At 38.8% G+C, this 17,479-nt stretch overlaps 1 protein-coding gene across 1 annotated transcript in view; it reads right to left on the bottom strand.

Moving 5' to 3' along the window:
* Positions 1-17,479, bottom strand: part of LOC146483451 (DNA mismatch repair protein Msh2-like) — a 36,806-nt gene that overhangs the window by 15,857 nt on the left and 3,470 nt on the right. The window contains exons 5-26 of the mRNA XM_085105654.1: positions 17,206-17,354; positions 16,657-16,767; positions 16,000-16,086; positions 15,115-15,238; positions 14,024-14,104; positions 13,355-13,413; positions 12,924-13,044; positions 11,977-12,090; positions 11,142-11,203; positions 10,329-10,400; positions 9,737-9,853; positions 8,342-8,456; positions 7,813-7,868; positions 7,066-7,155; positions 6,192-6,363; positions 5,532-5,595; positions 5,030-5,091; positions 3,630-3,725; positions 3,277-3,341; positions 1,918-2,085; positions 1,404-1,495; positions 457-611 (exon numbers count right to left, since the gene is read on the bottom strand). Coding sequence (XP_084961780.1) covers positions 457-611; positions 1,404-1,495; positions 1,918-2,085; positions 3,277-3,341; positions 3,630-3,725; positions 5,030-5,091; positions 5,532-5,595; positions 6,192-6,363; positions 7,066-7,155; positions 7,813-7,868; positions 8,342-8,456; positions 9,737-9,853; positions 10,329-10,400; positions 11,142-11,203; positions 11,977-12,090; positions 12,924-13,044; positions 13,355-13,413; positions 14,024-14,104; positions 15,115-15,238; positions 16,000-16,086; positions 16,657-16,767; positions 17,206-17,354 — 2,232 coding nt within the window. The remainder of the gene's footprint in view (positions 1-456; positions 612-1,403; positions 1,496-1,917; positions 2,086-3,276; positions 3,342-3,629; positions 3,726-5,029; positions 5,092-5,531; positions 5,596-6,191; positions 6,364-7,065; positions 7,156-7,812; positions 7,869-8,341; positions 8,457-9,736; positions 9,854-10,328; positions 10,401-11,141; positions 11,204-11,976; positions 12,091-12,923; positions 13,045-13,354; positions 13,414-14,023; positions 14,105-15,114; positions 15,239-15,999; positions 16,087-16,656; positions 16,768-17,205; positions 17,355-17,479) is intronic.

The raw sequence follows: 17,479 nt of genomic DNA, 5'->3' as shown, positions 1-17,479 counted from the left end.
TGACCCTATTCCGGAATAGGAATCCATACAACGACGACAAGAAATCCCTCCAAAGAGGTTTTAGGAGTTACCGAAGAACGAGACGACTCTTAAATTATCATGTGTCAGCGAACGTTTGTAGAAATGGCTACCCAAATTACTCCAAAAAAAACAACAACAAACAAAACAAAAACAACAACAAAAAAAAAAAAAAAAAACATTTAACAGCTATCCCGGAATAAGATCAATCGAACGCAACCTAAATCATTGATTCTACAACAACAACAACAACAACAACAACACTTTATTAAAAACAGAGAGTTACAAGTTAGGTATATACCTACCCGCAATTAGCTAACGCTAGTCGAGGCGGGTAGGTATGACTATACTAAACTAAATGCAAATACATTTTGGTGTTTAAAAATTGACATTATTAACAAAGTTTACAAAGGGATACATAGGGATAAACCATCTTACCTGGTTTCACTTTATACAACAGAGTGAGGGTACCACTGGACGTCATAGCTGTCACGTGTAGGTTTGTAACTGTAGACGCTTCATCGGCAAGAGCTGTGAGCTCATGGAAATGGGTAGCAAACAGACAGAAACAGCGGATCTTAGTAGCGATATACCTGAAAAAGAAATGTGTACCTTGGAAATACAATCCAACAAATAGAATGTTCGATAGAATAAATGTGATGGAATATGTTGAGCCTGGTTGATAAATGAGAATGATGTAGTAATCAGTAAGTGGTACAGGCATACTCGGAAAGACTGCACACTGGCTGTCTTGCGTGGGTTTCGCGCGAGTGCCAAAGGAGCGAATTTTGAAGCTCTCGCTGTCTCCAGCAGCTTGCTTAAGAAACTCTGAGTTGGCCAAAAGTACAAATCTTCCCGTTGCATAGTTACACTTTAAAATAGACCATGTTGTGTCGTACGAGCTTTCTTGTCCGCGGAAGTCCTACAATGTGACCATTCACATGAAAGCTGTAAAGCAGTTTTTTCTGACGATATTGTTTAAAATTGTTAAAAGAATGAAATTTTTAGTTTCTCGATTTTGGGGTAAAAGTGTTAAACAAAAGGTAGGGAGTGTCAAGTCAGATACTAAAACCTTTTAATACCTACGAGTGAATGAAAAGGTTTCCATGAATTGCGAACAAACCCGTTGACAAAGATTGCTTTCCATTTACCAGACAGGCCAATCTGTAAATCGAATACGTCATTTTGAAGGGATGGCGCTGCATAATCTTGAAAGATAGTCACTTCGAAAAAGGTACACGTTATTTTGAAGAAATTCCAGGACTAGCAGAAAACTTATCCTTCAAATTGGTACATACCGTTTACGAACTGACTGGTGTGGCCAGCCAGTCCTGACAAATGGAAAGCGGCCAAAAACAAAAACAGAAGAAGCACTTGAATCTTACTGTGATATTGCCCAGGCGAGTCCAAAACCGTCATACGTGGAGGTTCCTCTTCCCAGTTCATCAATAATGATGAGTGAATTCTCTGTGGCAGACTGAGAGAAGAAAGAGTACAGTAGTGCCTTTTAGTCCAGTGAAGCCACATGACCAAAATTAAAACCACATGGTATAGCTAAACGTGGCAGAAAAACATCACTGAAAATATTTTCCGCAGAATTTCACTCCACTGTAAGAATTCCCAAGCTAGCGTAAATTTAAAGTTGAACTAATTTAAAATCGTATGCAGTGAGCTGCTCCTTTTTGATGGATAAGTAAGTGTCCAGGTGCTCAAGCCTTTCTGAAATTGCCAAACTTCAATTCCGTTGGGTCATGTTAATCTTGCTAACTTCCAGAAAAAAAAATCCCACAAAATCATGTCCGTGAAAACGGAAACAAGCAACAGTCCTGGAATTTTCCGTAGCCGCTCTGTGTTTCGTCTATGATTAGCCCTTAAATAAAACTCCTCAAACTGTCATACCCTTAATATTGATGCAGTTTCCAGCATTTCCGACATGAAGGTAGAGACTCCTTTCAATTGGCTATCCCCAGACCCCACTCGAGCTAAAATACAATCAGTAATGCAGATCTCTGCTGAACTGCAAGGCACGAAGCAGCCAAGTTGAGCCATCAGCACTATCACTCCTGTCTGAAAAGAGTACATTTGAGAAAGCATGAGAAGAATAATCTTAGAGTTAGAGCGGTTTTCAGTTGAGTGTCGAAAGTAATTTCGCTTTTGCTTTGTTCTTGCTTCTCTACGCTCTGTGATTGGTTAGCAAAACTCGCGACACTTTCTCAAACAATAAGAAACAAAACCAAAACCGATTGTAAGACTCGCTTGCAAGTTTTCCCGCGCTTTTCGCCGGTGACAGGTATTTGCTTCGAACTCTGATTGGTTCATTGGGCTGTTAGCGTCTGTTCTGATTGGTGGTGGTGGTGGTGGTGGTCGTAGTCGTAGTCGCAGTCGTAGTCGTAGTCGTAGTCGTAGTCGTAGTCGTAGTCGTAGTCGTAGTCGTAGTCGTAGTCGTAGTCGTAGTCGTAGTCGTAGTCGTAGTCGTAGTCGTAGTCGTAGTCGTAGTCGTAGTCGTAGTCGTAGTCGTAGTCGTGGTCGTGGTCGTGGTCGTGGTCGTGGTCGTGGTAGTGGTAGTGGTAGTGGTAGTGGTAGTGGTAGTGGTAGTGGTAGTGGTAGTGGTAGTGGTAGTGGTAGTGGTAGTAGCAGTAGTAAAACTTTATTTCCACTCGGATTGAAGAGAAGCTCCGAGAAATAAATACAGTGAAAATATATGTGCAATTGAAAATAATAATAGAAAAAGAGAATCAAATATATACATGTTATAGAATTATTCGTAGAATGCAATAAATAAAGATTAGGAGTAATCAAAAAGCTAGTTTACAAAAGTCTAGGCAGATGTTTCTAAAATAGGTTGCGCTAGTGGTTCAACATATTCCATAATTTGGGCGCAAGAAACTTGAAGGAGTTTTTCCCATAAGATGTAATATTTACACGCGGTAACTGCAACTTGTTTATACCTCTGAGCCCATTAATGCTGGTTCTTGGTTCTAGTTTAACGACACTCAAATAAAAACGGCTCTCACATGTTCTTTCATGGGGTGATGCCAACCGCTCAAAAATACTAAATTTGCAATTCGTCCCAGTCAACACCCCGACCTAGAATTAGCCTACTGGGGTTACTGAAAAAGCACTGTTCAACAAACTTGCTTGGCAGAGGATGTAGCTTGTAGCTTGATCTTCGTGATCATATTCCCCCAAGGCAAAGATTGAAAAGGTAGGGGGAGAAGGCTTTAAAAGGAAGAAGTTTTCCCTGGAATCACCACAAACCTGTCTGATGTAAGTAGACTTGCCACCCATGTTGGGTCCAGTGATAATCAGAAATTCTTTTTGACCTGCCAGTGGAAAATGAATATCATCGGTAAACAAAGTAGGCCACATTATTATGTAATAATCAAAAAGTTAACCAAAAAATACAAACAAACAAAAACATGGAAGTGGAATATATGAAAGTATATACTTAATTAAAGTAGTTGCGAAAAGAAAGCCTGAACAAAATTCAGGGTTTGATTGCCGTTCAAACCTGAATTTATATTTATTATTTCTTTTTGCGCAAATAACTGTGATGATCATTCACTCAGTATTCAAACAAAGATAATAACTACCGACAGTTGTATTTATACCTCTTTCTAGAGCAATATCATTAGCAATGAAAGCCACGTCATCTTGAACTTCAAGGCAGGGATGTCTGGCCATCTCAAGCGTTATGTGCCCTTCTCCTGAGCAATGAAAAGTTACAGTGAAAAGTGATTTATCGTGATCTATAATTGCAAGGTTATGCACAACTTGCCAATTCAACTAAAGAAAAGTCATGACAACTCAAAAAGCACACTCAGGGGCAACATGAAAGTCTCCAAATTAGCTAAGGTTGTGGTTATCCAGGGTAGAAATACTGGATGAGATTTAAGCAGGTCTGGTTGTATTTTGTTTCTGAAAGCCACGACTGTATCCTCCTTGATAGGTGATCTTGAACATACATTGCTATGGACTTTTCAGCTCCTACATGGCAAGTGTGGAGCTACAGTTTAAAGCAACCTCTGAGTTTGCCTCTGGGGTAAACAGTGGGCCAACAATTTTCAATGAAACGTATTTGATGTTGTCTTGATTACCATTGACTGTGCGGGAAATGAGCCTACGCCCATCAAATGGACCTGAGTGAACGGCAGTAATCGAGCCTCTATGTAATGAGACCTTGGGGTCAGACTCATAAAGCCGTCCTAAGCTGACATGTATCCTTAGTATAGACTTCCGTTAAGGACGGTGCCTACTAATAAAGAAGTATTTTTGTTTGGTTTATGACTATGCGGGGAAAACATATCTTAGCAAGGGCTATTGAAATGCGTGGGTAACCACGCATTTTTTAGAGATAATTAAGGAACAAAAATTATTATTCTAAAAAACAGTAAAATACAAAAAAATGTATGAAGATTTGTTCAAAATTGAAGCTTTTTTTTATCTCTGAAAAATGCATGGTTACCCCCAAATTTCTTTCTGGATACCAAGAGCACTTGCTAAAATATGCTTTTTCCGCATACACTGTAGTTTTAAACCGCGCAAAAATATTTTTGTATTAGTAGGCACCACCCATAGGAAACTTGAGCATCTCGAGATGCGCAGAACGTATGTGCAGTAACAAAAGTAGGCACCGTCCTTAAGGAACAATACTTAGGAGATGCCTTAACTTAATAATAAGGTCTTCAGAATTCGACCCCTGGATGAGTCATGCTGATAAGTCCTAACACAAAGAAACAGCTGCCCATGGTTGCCTAGTCTCCCTCGCAGTCATTCTGTGTCTCGATGAGACACAGAACAGCTGTGAGGGAGACTAATGGTTGCCTTAAGTTGTGCCAAAACCTGAAGCTGGGAGATCGCATAAATTTGTGGCTTATAACTTTCTTTCAGTTGAAGTCAACGAGAGTTTAAGTTGAACAGGAATTATATTATCTGGATCTCTTGTAGCTCAGTTCTAAAATTTCCAAATGACTAGAAAGATAAAATCACAGTGCATGCTATCATAACATACCTTTAGGAGTCATTTTAGGACGAACATATGGTATGGGGGCATTGGCAGACACGTGAGCAAAACTGACGAGTAAACAAATAATATACTAAGGTAATACATCATGTATTTGCAGCAAAATGTCCTGTGATGTTGTCTATTTAAACAAGATGTCAGATTCAATAACAATATTCAAATGGTGTTCCCCAGAGCTGTGAAAAATAATTGAAAAATAACAAAAAGTAAGTGCTCGTCACTTACTAACAAAAGATAAATGTAACTACCTTATACTACTAAAACATAGCTGAATCATTACTAATTATTGTTTGCTCAATATATTGCCATCTGAAAAAAACTTTGGACTGATATTTAAAACCTTTAATTTTTTTTTCTGATTTGGGTCAACCAAAATCCAACTCATTTAACTGTCAGTCGACTGAGTGAGCAAGTGAAAATCCAAAGTTATTAAACAAGAAGTGTTTGAGGGACATTGTTCTAACAGAGGGGCATTATAAACGGCATTCACCTTATCAAGGCATCAATCTGTGCAATGATGTCACTCAACATTTGCATGGGCTCACTGTAACCACCTGAGGAAATCAAGGAAAGTTATATTGTAGGTTGGTGAGACATTTCCATCCTAATGATTGCTAGTCATCTTTACTTCCTAATAAGATTTTTTCTGGTGGACCACATTAGTACTGGAATTCTCTCAGTGAACAGGAACCGTCTTGCAATGAAATGCTATGTGGGGGAATATGTTTAGTATCAAATCCACATTTGATAACTTTCCTTGCCAATGATATTTGGAGTTACAATGGTAGACAAATTTTATTGTGACACTTCACAACCAAACTAATACTGTTGTTCCTGTGCTCCCCTCCCCCCCCCCTCAATGTTGTTTCTCGCAATTCTGCTACTGATCTCGCGAACCAACATTGAGAAGGCAAGGTGGTCAACAAGATGTGTCACAAGAATCTGATTAAGATTGTGGTTTTACAATGCGAAAACAAACATGCCCTATCACTTGCATGCTGTTTCATTAATCTTCCATTTTATTCAAACTAATATTTTTATGTATATGTGTTCAATTCATGCGTTACATGAAAGGAAGTGGATGTAAATTAACAGATGTTTGCACAGATGTTAAAGTAAATGGAACTTCAGTGAAATGAAAGTTACATACCAGCCACCTTGATCACCTCATTGGCTAATTTACTTTGCACATCATTGTAAGTTTCTTTATATGCTTGGAACTGTTCATTCAGTTGCCGCAAGGCGGAATTGTTAAATCGTATTCCATCCTTTCTGGTGTCTATCGTTGTGAAGCGCTTATTGTTTCTAAGTGCCTTTTCTTCCTATGGAAATTGAAACAGGAACATATATTATTGAAGATGGGTTTGTACTTGAAAAGAGAACTTTCCTGATTAATGTCAGATGCTGGGTGCTGTCATTTTAACCTACAATCCCAGTTTCACTTTTCACCTTGCAAATAAAATGTAACTTTTCAGTTTGCAGCAATTTATTTCTCAGAAATAAAAAGAAATAAAAGAAATAATGAATGCCCCTGTAGAACAGCCTGCCCTACCCGCAACCCAGCCCAAGCCCTGCCCGCCAAACCCAGCCCCAGCCCTAGCACCCGTGACACTGAGACTAGAAATTCAGTGGAAAATATATGTAAATAATACAAAGTACTAACCCTGACCTTAATCCAAACCCTGACCCTGTAGAGGGAGAGAGGGGAGGGAAAGAAAAGCCCTAAAAAATGCGATACCACAGATGCCACAAATGCTGAGTTGAGTAAATTTCTCAACGTGTGTGAAGGTGCACGCATATACCACACGAGAATACCGCTGGCCATGCAAACGCCTAAGGCCCTGAAACCAGGCCCAAAACAGTAATGCAACAAGGGCAAGTGCCAAAACGTTAACAATACGCCAGCACACCAAACTGTATGCCAATAAATGCTAACACCATGCCATTCTAACCACAGAGCAAGCTTGCTCCAAGTTGTTAACTAAGTTAAATTACATTTAACATTGTTTAAAATTTCCACTCACTTTCTTAGTTATCCTAAAGAAATAACCATACTGGTTATTGGATTCTAGCTTTATTGATTTCCCTGCTTCTAGACCCAAATCTCTGGCAGCCTGCAAAGGGGAGGAAATAGAGCACAATGATGTAAATGAAATGTAGAGTTCACTTAGAGTGCTTTCCATTTGACAGAACAGGCTGGTCTGGCCAGCGAGTCTGTAAATCGAACGTGTCATTTTGAAGGGATGGTGCTGCAAAATCTCGAAAAATAATCACTCCAAAAATGGTGTGTGCCATTTTGAAGAAATTCAAAAGACTGGGATAAAGATCATCCTTAAAATTGGTAAATTCCATTACGACCTGACTGGTATGGCCAGCCAGTTCTGAAAAATGGAAAGCGTCTTTACTACAACAAGAGAGGTGTAAAAATAAAGCCGACCTAAGCAGCCAGAAAGCTGATGTCCTGAACATCCAGTCTTCCAGAAAACTTTCAAGGTCAGGGAGTCAATGAAGAATTTTGTGGGATCAATAGGTGTGATTCTCTCCTAATCTTCTTATTAAGTTCCCCATTCAATTTGTGGGACCAGGAAGCCAGCTTTGTAGGGTTTTTGACCTGAAACGCTCCCCTTATATGGAACACTGACATCACAGGCAGCTATCAGATGAGCTATGTTTCTTTTGGTACATTGATTTTCCAATCAATGGCAAAAAGCCTAAATTTCTTATAATTTACACTGTAGATCTACAGTACCATATTAAAAATAACAACCAACCTTATTCAATTCAACAGGTATCTGCTCTAAAATCTCATCCATCTTTTCTCGACATTCTAAGGAAAAATAGAAAATTTAAATCACTTTTCTCTTTACAACTACACAGAAAGATTGAATGGCTCAGAGCAAAAAAGACCTATGTCGTATATCAGATGGCTTTTTGCTGTTTGAGCTCAGATTCACTGGAGTTTTTGCATGTGGCCTTGAATTCCTTCAGGAAATGTTACTCCAGTGTTTTATTCACTGCTTTGCACTTCGTATGCATTTAAATCCTATGATTAACAGCAAGATATCTGTTTTTATCACAAAACGAAGAAGTGAAAAAAACATTGGAGCAACATTTCCTGAAGGAATTCAAGACCACATGCAAAACCTCTGGTGAAACTGAGCAAAAACAAAACAAACAAAAAAACAATCTGAAATGTGACATAGGTCACTTATGTTCAAACTGAATTTCCTGAACTTCCATTACATTTTTTTTTTGTAACATATAACGATCTACATGTAAGTGGCAGCCATGGACACATACCTTGCAGTCCTTCATCAAATGATGCTTTGATCAAGTACTCATGGTTTTCCACTTGTTCAAGGTCCACTGTGGTTTCCACTAACTCAGTAAACTTGTGAAAATCCTCTACAAGGTCCTATGAATGGCGAGAAAATGTGTTCATTCCAACACCAAGAGAACAACTCAGCATGTTAACTACTACCGATTGTAAGAGTGTTTGGAGTTCCAGAAGCCTTGGTGAATCTCAAGTGATGAGTCCTAAACTGGACAGATGAGATGCCAAGGTCCTCAAACTCATTGATAATGCATAACAGAACATAAAATAAAGAAAATTATGCACCATAATGACTCAAGGCTGTTGTATAATAGTAGCCTGGTAGCGCGGCAAGGATATCCAAGAAACTGACAAGGGCACATCACTTTTGGCTGGTACAGGCAACACCACACAACTCCAGCCCACCAGGCTATAGATGTAAAAGGGGGGTTAGTTTCTAGAGAAACTGCCCTGCTGCAACCTTGGTGAGGAGTAGAGACAAATGTTTGGTTTATCAACAGAATTGATTACAAAAGGCATTTGCTCTAACAAAGAAACAGACATCAGTGTTGTAGGTTAAAGTGAATCCCAGGTTAAAATGATTTCAACCTAGGTTGATTTTGTATTTTCCTTTGTTTCAGATGTAAATTACCCAACCTAAACGAAGGAAAATACAAATCAACCTAGGTTGAAATCATTTTAACCTGGGATTCATTTTAACCTACAACATCAGCACTTGAATCTCTTTACTGTGGCCAATTTACCTTTAGTTACCAACTCTGTTGATAAACCAAACATTCGTTTACAGGTGTGAAAGCTTTGTACATGTATTTCTGGAATGTTCCTTTGTCATCAGAAAGGTCTGTGTTTGATATAAAACAACATGCTCTCCCGTTTTTCCTCAATCTCGCCTAAGGATGAGCATTATCTCTTGTGTTTGACCTCTCTTCCTTGGAGGGTCTTTAAACCCCATGCTACAAGTGCTGAGCCTACGAAAAGGAGTAGGGTCAAGCACGAAAAAAGGCACATCATCCCACAGTATTTTATGGTTTATCCAAGCTACATGTACAAGATCACAGGAACTTTGTATATACTGCAGGTTACCTTACTGGTGTCGTAGGCTATGTTCTGTGATTACAGTGCCAGACACTACGTTACTTATTAATTTTCCTGAAGAACGGGAAGACAAGGCTGTTACCTAAGAAAAATTTCAAGGAGCCCACAAGGCCAAAGACAGAGACATTAGGAGCCCAGTGAGTGACGTGTAAGATGCCCGGCCTGCAAAAAAAGTAGGTGCCCAGGGCACCTTCTTGGGTGCCCCAGGCTACGGGCTCCTGTTAGGCAACAGCCTTAGGAAGAAGCACCATGCTACTGTATATCACCTTTAGGGGTGTTGCAAAGCAGTCACGTATAAGTTCATGGTGATTTCCTTGATAAGCTGAGAGAACACCAGTGAAAGAGGGCAGTCTATGAAGGGCTTGGTAGACTCTAACACAGTCCTGTTAAAAACAAAATAATTATTGTGTGGTCAATGTACTTATAATGATTATTATTTCTTGCTTAGACCAGATATTTTGCCACAAAAAAACGAAAAAACAAAAGCAAACTGTGTGTGGCTGGCATCACTAACATACAAACTGGATTACTGGATTAAAAACAACTACAAGGAAAATGTGCATACGCCACACATGACATTCCAATCCTAGCAGTATGCAGGATGTTTGTCCCATGAACCTATATATAGTTCAATGGCCTTTTCTCTGATAGGAGCACTCAGATTTTTTTCAGAGTATGCCTGTGTCATTTACTGAATAATAGATCATTCTCAATGAAAATGTGGTTTAACATAAAGGTTCATTATAAATTTCCTCAGCACACCAAAAAGAAGTGAATCACCAACTTTATAGATCTTATTTTGTGCTTGCGGTAAGAAATGTATTTTACCTGTACTGAAATTGTGAGGAAAGCATTTACCTGCAAATTTGCTTTGTGTCGTTGAAACTTCTTGGCTAATCTAGAAAAATCTGGGACCTTGCGTAGTTCTTCCTGTACACACATAAATGCAAGTACAAAGATTAATTAAAATAAACAAACTTATAGCATGACATCATATTAAGTAGTTGGGCAAAAGGAATGTGTTTTAGCTCTCTTACAAAGCAGAAACAGCACACAATTTTGTATAGACTACCATCACTTTAACAAATCATAAAAGACTGTTCCTGGCATGAAAGTTTGCGTAGACTATCAATCCTTCAATTAAGCTTATTATTGAAACGGTTTGTGTTGACTCCCAGACCTTCAAGAAACAATGATAATTCTGAGTAGACCACAGAGTCTCCACATCACTCATTATTAAAAGATTAAATTTTTGTGCTGGGGATAAATATATCAGTGACTAACGCAACTCTAACTGCACAAAGAGTTCAACAGTACTGTTGTCCAGCTTAGTTGCAAAGAGTGCAAGTCTTTGCTTTGAACCATCATTATTTTACACAATGCAGTTTTTGTCATCAGACTTTTTACTAATTGTGTGGCCAACCATAAAAATGAGCTAAAGACTTAACCAGTACTGTACCAGTATGCATATGGATACCATAAACAAATAGAAGTAGCAAACTTACATGAACTTCTAGGTGTAGGCCGAAGTTTTGGTCTCATTTACTCAGGTGAGACAATTATATCAGTGCCATGCAATTTACGATGCCCATTATGACAAAGACACTTAAAATACAATTCACTATTCAATTAACATATTACAGAATAAATAATTGAAAGTACAAAGCTGACCTGTATGGTTTGCCTCAGTTCAGTATCTTCAAAAAATACTTCAACTATGTCAAGTCTCTCCTCTGTGAAAAAAAAGGGTTCTATGTGAGGTAAAGTTGAAGTTGGACTACATGTGGACACATCATCACCATCATCATCATCATCATCATCATCATCATCATCACCTCATTATCATATCATGTCAACATGGTGTCAAGACAGTGTGACCACGCCCTGCCATTGTGAGCTGCCTGACGCCAAGGACTTCAGGTCTTGTTTGATCCTAGCTGGTCTTGTATCAGTTCACTCTTATCTCATAGCTTTTGCCCTTTTGCATTAAAATGCTGTTAGCCTTTGACCACATTGTCTAATCAAGAGCCAGGAAAGGCATAAGTTTTGTTGATCCTTTTGCAAATGCATAATTTTTTGGTTTTCAGCACTTTTGAGAGTTCATCAACTTTTTGTCTCATTTGAATGGTTCAAAGAGTTTACCATTTACCATTTAATAACCACATTTATTTGCCTCCGTCAATAAGATTGCTCTTGCGAATTGTCAGGAATGTACAATACGACTGCTCAAGCCAGAAGAGTTTCTTTCTCTTTTTTTGAGTCTTGAGTTGGCCTGCACCACTACACCCCACTCCCTTACCCCTCCCACCCCCCTAGATGGGTTGCTAATCCATTGCATTGTTACTCATCAGCATTGTAGGCTTCTGTAACAGTTTGCAGGTAGACAAAATGGACAATATGAACAAAGAAATAACATGACAGCAAAGACAAGGCCTTCACAAAGACAGTCGGACTCAATCATTAGGATTAACCTGCAACACCTCCAGAAAGAAAATGGTGCACTTACCTATTTTGTTTTTGTCCATCAGTGGTTGTTTCACCCACTGTGCCACCAATCTCTGACCCTGGGCTGTCTTGCATTTATTTAAAAGACCAACCAGACACATACTCTTGTTCCCTCCTTAAAGGACAAAATCTCATTATAAGGCTTGAGTCATACTGAACAAAAAAGTAAATAATTAAATTTGTTACTAATTAATTTGTTTTGAAGCAGCAGCTGTAATTTGCAGAATAGTCAGGAGCATTATGCAGTTTGCCAGCAGGCAAACTGCTTTGTGAACGTAAGGAAACATAATTATAATTATTGTTACGATATCGCTTTGCTTACGGTGCTTCTAGTTGCTATACATACTGAGGATGATGCAGCCCTGAACACCAAAGCCATGCTTAACAATGTCTGTCAAAATTCCTGCATGGTGATTGGCCCATTTGATCTGCCATGAGTACATGTACATAAATTATGATCATCCACGTGAGTGTAGTCCTGAGAAGGACTGTTTGTGGTGACTTTGACTGACATTTAGACAACCTGAGCGGAAGTCATCTTCGGAGTCAAGTGAATTGTGGAACGTCAGTAGATGGTATAATTATACGTATGTCTTATTTGATCTGTGCATTCCATTTGTATTTCAACTGGTTGAACTGAAAATCTTGGGTAAACGGAAAACACCCCTGAACAGCCGAGGATAAAACCCCCAGCAACACCACCACCGGAGTTGGGGCTAAATGTAGAAAAGGCCAAATGTTCATCTGAAAGGGAGACTGTTACTGCCACCTATTGCACTTTCTGGAGTGACTAGGTTGATTGCACTACTCTTTGTCAGCTAAACCAGTGAGAAATACCAGGCATAGTGAAATCCAGCCAATCTATGGTAGATGGGCAGTAGGGTTTAATGCTCTTGCACTGTATGAAATAGAGCACTAATCAACTGTTATGTAATAAAATTTTATTACCATCTAAAGGGTTTGGAAGGAGATTGAGAGCTCTCACAGCAGCAGCATCAAGCTTCATAAACTGTGTTAGGTCAAATGTGCTCAGGTGAAACTGACCAAAGTTTGTTTCATCTGCAAGAAACTGATTGAAAAAAATTGAAAACATATTGGTAATAATGACAGAACTTTTTCAGACTGATGGCTATATATACACTGTACATGTAACATGGCATGTTTCTTTCTATCCTAGGAATGAATTGACATTCCTTATGATAAAAGTCATACATTAACACCAATTTTAATATCTAATCATGCAAAATATATTGATTTTCGTGTATCATACATGGCTATGACCTTACAATGTACTTGTGGACAGAATGACCTTAGCATAGAAATCTATTTTTTTTTTTCACACAATTTGCCACCATTTTCAACTTTAATGACATAATCACCTCTAAGTACTTGATCAAGGCTGCTAAGGCAGCTGTGGCATGTGTTAGGTCTATCTCAGCTGTGAAAAAAGGAAAACAAACAAAATTAAATGCACACTTTTTGAAAATTGCACACATAAAATAGAAATAAATAAATCACTTTATTTACATGTATGTATCCTCGGGTTTGTGAGGCTGGTTTGGCCTCTTGCAATAAATGCTAAAAAATGCTCTGAGTAATCAAATTGGAATGTGGAAATGTTGGCTTTTAAGGAGAGGGAAAAACTGAAGTAACCAAAGAAAAAACTCTCGGAGCAAGGACGAGAAGAAAAACAAGAGAAAAACAAAATTTTGCGCTTTTTAGGATGAGAATCATTAAAGCACAACAATATCCAACTATGATATGATGCTGGAAACGGAAGCTGAGGATGCCATCATAAGGTGGAGGCTTGTGCTTTCAACACTATGCCATTCCACTTCACCAAGTGTGCAATCCAGTAACCACAGTTTTCCCTGATGCTCAGTTGCATCGACCTCTTTTCGTTTTTGAGCTGCATCAAAAGTCTGATCTCCTTTGAAAAAAAGTCACGTTTATGAAGACAGACTGAAGTTGGTGAGGTATGCTAATGGTCATTGCTCCTCCTAAGGTGTTATCATAGTCACATGTAAATGTATCAGCAGTAAACATACGCAGTGTTCCACTGTTCCCTGATGTGCTCATCTTCAAAAGCCTGTTAAGATCCTGTACGATGTCTTTGTTGGAAAACTCAGCTAAGTAAAAAAAAAAAAATACCACATAAAATGAGTAAACTACAATGTATACTGTTATTGACAAGAGCAGCAATCTGCACCTAACCTTGGTTCAAAATGCTTGCTGAATAGGCAGTGATTATAGTGAAGAATGTAAAGGAAAACTAAAGGGACCTCAGCTTACAGGCAGTCGGTAATCAGTTCAAACTTGGGGTAGCCCTGTACACTGTGCATGGTACTAGAGCTCCAGGTAAACATTATGCATACTGTGGCTGGTAAGAAAGATAACAACCCAGAAAAGAACTTGTTGGAAGGAAATGAATGCTCTTGAATTTGGGCTCCACAGGAGAAGGAGAAGTGTCAGTACTATGAGTTCTGCATCACATCATGTGTGTGGGCATTACCTTGCACACAGGATTTACATGTAGCTTAATATTGGTATTGATTATTGGTACTATCGTGTCAGTGAGTAGTGACTAACTTAGAGTTTGGTTACATGAGGCTTTCAATTTGTGCTACATTTTATACCTTGGAAAAAGCTCAAGTACAAACTGCACCTTTTTCCTCAAAATTTGGGTAACAAATCTGGGGTAGAGTTAATGTGTAGGACATGCCAGTCCCGTATTAAAAAAAATCCTTTGTTTATAGTGGAAATACACTTAGCTACCCAAAGCTAGTTTACAGGCATTCCACTTAAAAAATGTTCAAATCCAACATAACATGTTAAAAATCTCAACTGGCAGGAGGCAAACCAGCTGGCTATTTACAAGCGTAGCTAAGGTGGGACTTGAACCAGGGACCCCCGGAGGTCAAGTCTGGCACCCTTATCACTGGGCCACGCTGCCTCCTTAAATATTTCAATGTCAAATAGCCAGCTGGCAAGCCTAGAGCAAGATGGGAGTTTTAAAAAGTCAATGTTCCACTTGCACATCTACACTGTGCTATAAAAAGGCACATTTGGACAAGTTTTACAATTATAGCTATTAATATTATTTTGGGCCTAGCTACTTGCACATCCAATAGAGTCTCACCTTTCTTCCTTTCAGTGATCAGAATATTACTTCTTTGAATCACTTCTTGCACTTTAGCTGCATCAGCACTTGTGTCATGTTGGGGTAGTAGACACTCCTTTGGACCAAGTTGGACCAACAAGGCCTGAAAAAATAAAACATGCTGCTACTTAACATTATTTTGTGAAAGAAGTGTGATGACACTTCTGTCACATATCATGGCCTTACCTCCCACGAGTCTCCTGCAGCTCAGTGGTAGAGTATCCGAACTAGAAGTCAAAAGTCATACATACATTCGACTCCTGTTTGGAGGACTCAATTTCCTTTTTCCGAGTACTATATGCCTGTGTCACTCACTGAAAAATACATCTATCATACTGCTACATTGTTTGTTTAATTAAACTGGGTGCCAGAGCGCTGTGAAAAGCTACATGTAGCAACATTAATTTTCTTACAAAGTTTGGTGAGGTGTGGAACAAATAGAACTAAACAACCCCTGCCACAATACCTTCAGTTCATTGCTTCGGGGTAACTACCTAGCACACTATCTATAGATTCTAAAATCATTGATACTTCGGTTGTAATGATTCCATGTACTGTTGTGTTCAGTAGTAACCCTATCTCAATGAGCACCCCATTTCTTATAAGCACCTCAAGTTGAAAGAGTCTGTTAAGGATGGTGCCTCTTTTTGCTAAGTACTGCTTACACAATCTGTGCATCTTGGGATGGTGGGATAACCTCTAATTTCTTAAGGAAGATGCCAACTAATTCGAATATATTTTTGTGCAGTTTATGACGTCCTATACAGGAAAACAAGGCCTTAGGGCTAATTAAACGCACCCTGACCCTTAAGCTTCCATTAATGAAATACCTACTCCAAGATGGAGATCGAGTCTTTACAGTACCTCTAGATTGGAAAACTGATCATTGTCCACAAATTCACAAACTCCGAGTTTCCTTGCAGCTGAATCTGCATATGAGGCACCTACAACCTGTGGAAAGATAAAGGAACATCACTAATGCCCAATTTAGTGGCTAAAACAACCTAAGTGGAACCTTGAAATCATTGTCAAAATCTTGACAATTGAGTGAGTGCAGGTGTGAGTGGGGAGGGGGGGGGGGGGGGGGGGCGATTCACTGGACTTTTGGCTCGTGCGTGGCCTTCAACTCCTTTAGGAAATATTGCCCAAATGTTTTATTCATTGCTTTGTGCTTCGTTTACAATAAAATCCTCTGACAATGGGCAAGATTTCTGTTTTTATCTCAAAATGAACCACAAAGCAGCAGGTAAACATTGGAGCAAGGTGTCCTGATGGAATTGAAGGCCACATGCAAAAAATCCATAGAATCTGAGCTTAAATTAAAACAACACAAAGTGATCTTTAATGCAATATAGGTCAGCTATGCAAGAAGCCATTCAACTGACGTACTGATAAGTTTCATGATAAGTACATGTCAGTGACACATTATGTCTCCATGGAAACATTAATACACTGTACAAGAAAAATCACACAGTGTAATAATAACTATTTTTGTTTAACAATGTCTTATTGTTAACTTACTCTTTGACCATTCTCTGTACCAAGTTTGATAGCCATGACAACCGCTGACACTGACATGTCGTTGTTGCCAAAGAGGATGTCTTCAAATTGCTGTAAATTTCCAGGTGAAGCCTAAAATGGACACATTTAATAACGTCATTATTCCTTGTTTGAAAAGCCTTATATAAAAATTTGCACAGTCAAACCTTTTGCAAAATAGTAAACAAGAATAAACATAGAATTTAGCATTAGCTTTAGCAACCCACAACCCAAGCTCAAACATAAATTAAACCCAAATCAACCCACCTATTCCAAAAAAGTGACCCCTTCAACTTTCCCACAAAATTTACCGACTTCATTTAGTTTCAATCAGTCTCTGTAAATCTCTGCAACAGATGCAGGAACTGTAATATGAATTTGAAAAATCCAAATTTTGTACATTTTGGGAAAATTTGGTTTAAAATCACAAATCAAAGTAAAGTAGAAAAGTCACTTTTGTCCTGGAAGGGACATTAATCCCTGATCGATTAAGGCACAACAACTCCTAATAATTAGCATTCATGCCGTTACCTTTGCAACAAGTTCCCAAGCTGAAGTATTTTTTGCTGCTTTGCTGGCACGGTACATTTCTACTCTGTACTGACGAACCAACAAAAGGTCTCGCACTGTGCTCTCAAAATTCATTTTACTCAAAATAACAGATGGAACTTTCCTCTCTCCTGTGAAGTCAACACAGATAATGCCCACTCAGTTACAGCTGTACATGTAATGCCACATGATTTCAAGATACTAGCATGATAAAAATTGAGAAATCAAATGGTCCATGTTGGTAAGAATGACTCTT

The sequence above is a fragment of the Pavona decussata genome, unplaced genomic scaffold (genome assembly GCF_977016875.1).
Source record: "Pavona decussata unplaced genomic scaffold, jaPavDecu1.1 SCAFFOLD_38, whole genome shotgun sequence".
NCBI lineage: Eukaryota > Metazoa > Cnidaria > Anthozoa > Scleractinia > Agariciidae > Pavona > Pavona decussata.
This window is presented reverse-complemented; position numbering and strand designations above follow the sequence as displayed.